The sequence below is a fragment of the Camelina sativa genome, chromosome 3 (assembly GCF_000633955.1).
Source record: "Camelina sativa cultivar DH55 chromosome 3, Cs, whole genome shotgun sequence".
Lineage (NCBI taxonomy): Eukaryota > Viridiplantae > Streptophyta > Magnoliopsida > Brassicales > Brassicaceae > Camelina > Camelina sativa.
In genome coordinates this window covers 16,031,415-16,033,719 of record NC_025687.1, presented here as the reverse complement: position 1 = coordinate 16,033,719, position 2,305 = coordinate 16,031,415, and the positions used below count along the sequence as shown (strand labels likewise).

General features: G+C 37.1%; 1 protein-coding gene across 1 annotated transcript; it reads left to right on the top strand.

The window, feature by feature from the left end:
• LOC104777258 lies at positions 51 to 1,643 on the top strand. Its single transcript, XM_010501471.1, has 2 exons — positions 51 to 283; positions 1,012 to 1,643. Exons 1-2 carry the CDS (start codon positions 153 to 155, stop codon positions 1,469 to 1,471), a joined length of 591 nt encoding a protein of 196 aa, XP_010499773.1. The 5' UTR covers positions 51 to 152; the 3' UTR covers positions 1,472 to 1,643.

Sequence of the window (2,305 nt, the reverse complement as noted above, 5' to 3'; positions counted from 1 at the left end):
ATCAAAGTGGGCCAAATGAAGGCCCAATAAGATTGTATCAACGATGAACCAGTCGAAGAAGAGCAGTGAGACGACTACCGAAATGGCGATCATCAGATAAATCGTGTAGCCGAAGAAGAAGAAGAAGAAGAAGAAGAAGAAGAAGAAGTAAGATGGTGCTGTGGGAGATAACCCTGGGAACAGCCTACTTCTTGGGACTGAGACGGACTTATAGGCTCGCCTTGAAGATCCAGCGTCGGCTTGTTTCTCCGAAACATCCCAAAATCCGTCAGTTTCTTCATCGGTGAGACTTTTTTTCTTTTTTTTTAATCTCGAGATCGTTTCGATTCTGGTTGATCTATTATGATTGTGTTGTTCGAAACGTAATCCCGATTCGGGAAATTAGGTTTATTCTTCAGAATTTGAGAAATTGCAATGTTCTGTAGTTGAAATTGTTGATTTCTGTTTATGCTTTTCGAATCGTTAGGTTCAAAATCTGAGACCCTGCCTTTGATGATGAATAGATACAACAATCCTTTTGTGAATCTGGAGGATCGAAGCAGTTCCTATTGTGAATCTGTATGATCGAAGCAGTTCCTTTGAGCTTTGTCACCGTAATCGAGTCATTTGTGTAAAAGCAAGTCTATAGTCTCGTTTCTTGCTCTCGCTGTTGTTGTTGTGTTTGATCTTTAGCAATTGAAGCATTTCTCAATGTGATTTGTAGGAATTAGATTAGAGAAGTAGAGGTGTGTTTGATGGTATGGATTCGCCTTTGTTTCCAAGAGACTTGGTCTAGTTGAGGTCTTTGAATCTATCACTTGCATGTGTTTGCTTGAGATTCTTGGACAAGTTTATGATTATCATCGGTACGGTATCATAATCTCTGCATAGATATCATCAGGTTTAATCTAGTCTAGTTACGGTATAGATCTCTTCCTTGTGATCCTCCTTTTTCTGTGATTTTTGACAGAAGCTTAGCTTCATTTGTTAGGGTTATGCATTGACTGGTGTTGTCCTGTTTCGTTGGTTCAGGAGGACTCGTAAAATCTTCGATGTGGCAGTTTCGGTTCACAAGAACATACAAGAGAGAGACATAGAAGTTGGTAGAAATCTTGGAAACTGGATTCTCCGTTGGCTAGACCGGATGAAACCAGCAGCTCAGATCCGTACTCGGCCAGAACTACCACATCACACCAACTCGAATTTGGACAAGGCAAAAAGATTAACGGAAATTTCCCGTCCCAAATCGCACACTCCTCAAAACCGTGAATCCGATAGGCACTTGTTCTCCTCATTGAAACACTTCCGGCACAATCCATTCCCGTCTGTCTCTATGATGTACCAACCGCCGAGACCCAGTGGAACTTCAACTCAGTACAGACATTACAGTGACAATCTAGTTGCAAGTCTGATCCAGCCGAGCTATGTTACAGGTAGCAGGTTTGACGGTGTAATCAGGAAAGACATTTTGCAGTGGATGGCACAGAGATGAAAGACTAAGCAGCAGAAATCCATAAAAGAGTCTAATCGTTCTTGACATAATTGTGCCTTTTATTTCCAGAAAACTGATGTGATTGTGGATAGAAGAATCTGAAGAAGTATGTAGAAAACATGACAGTGTCTTATGTTCTTTTTAACGCTTGAATAAAACAGTTTCGTAGACATTGAGATTATAAATAATAATTTGAAACATATACTATACATGATCAGTATGATTGCTAGTATAAATTCATTTAAACATTTCTCTTAAAATTGAGTAATATCTGATATATGTGGAAGAGATCAAAGGTTTTGCAATTTTTGGCGATGGTTCTGAAAACATGTCTAACCTTTTTTGTAAGGTAATATTTTGTTGCAACAAACTTTTTAGAAAATAAGAAACAAAGATGCATTAGATTCTTGTAACCAAACCAGGTTGATAAAAGAATCGTAGCTAATGGTATCAATTTTGTAGCTAATGCAAGATTTGTTTTCCTCTTTCTTTCTTTTTGAGCAAGATTATTTACATTCATGATTACAAAGAAACAAAGTTACATGATATTTGTTTTCAATAAATATATTACTACGATGTTATTGTTTGCCTACTAAAACTTAAACGTAATAATAGCATCGTAGGTACATCGTTTAGTTCTATCATCTTGTTAGACCTCAAAACATATGGATTGATCTATCAATTGCTGGATCGAGTATATGTATATCCAAATTTCAATGAACTTCAAATATATCACATATGAAATTTGCCACAAGTAAGAGATTACTTAATTAATTTACTTAATGCGAAATATTTACTCAAATCACCGAGGCATGTCAAGAATCTGAAAACTCA

Excerpts from the sequence above, each read along its gene's own strand:
- LOC104777258 (XM_010501471.1), top strand. The coding sequence starts at position 153 with ATGGTGCTGTGGGAGATAACCCTGGGAACAGCCTACTTCTTGGGACTG. Across the intron at positions 284-1,011 it reads ATCCGTCAGTTTCTTCATCG|GAGGACTCGTAAAATCTTCG; the intron begins GTGAGACTTTTT and ends TCGTTGGTTCAG.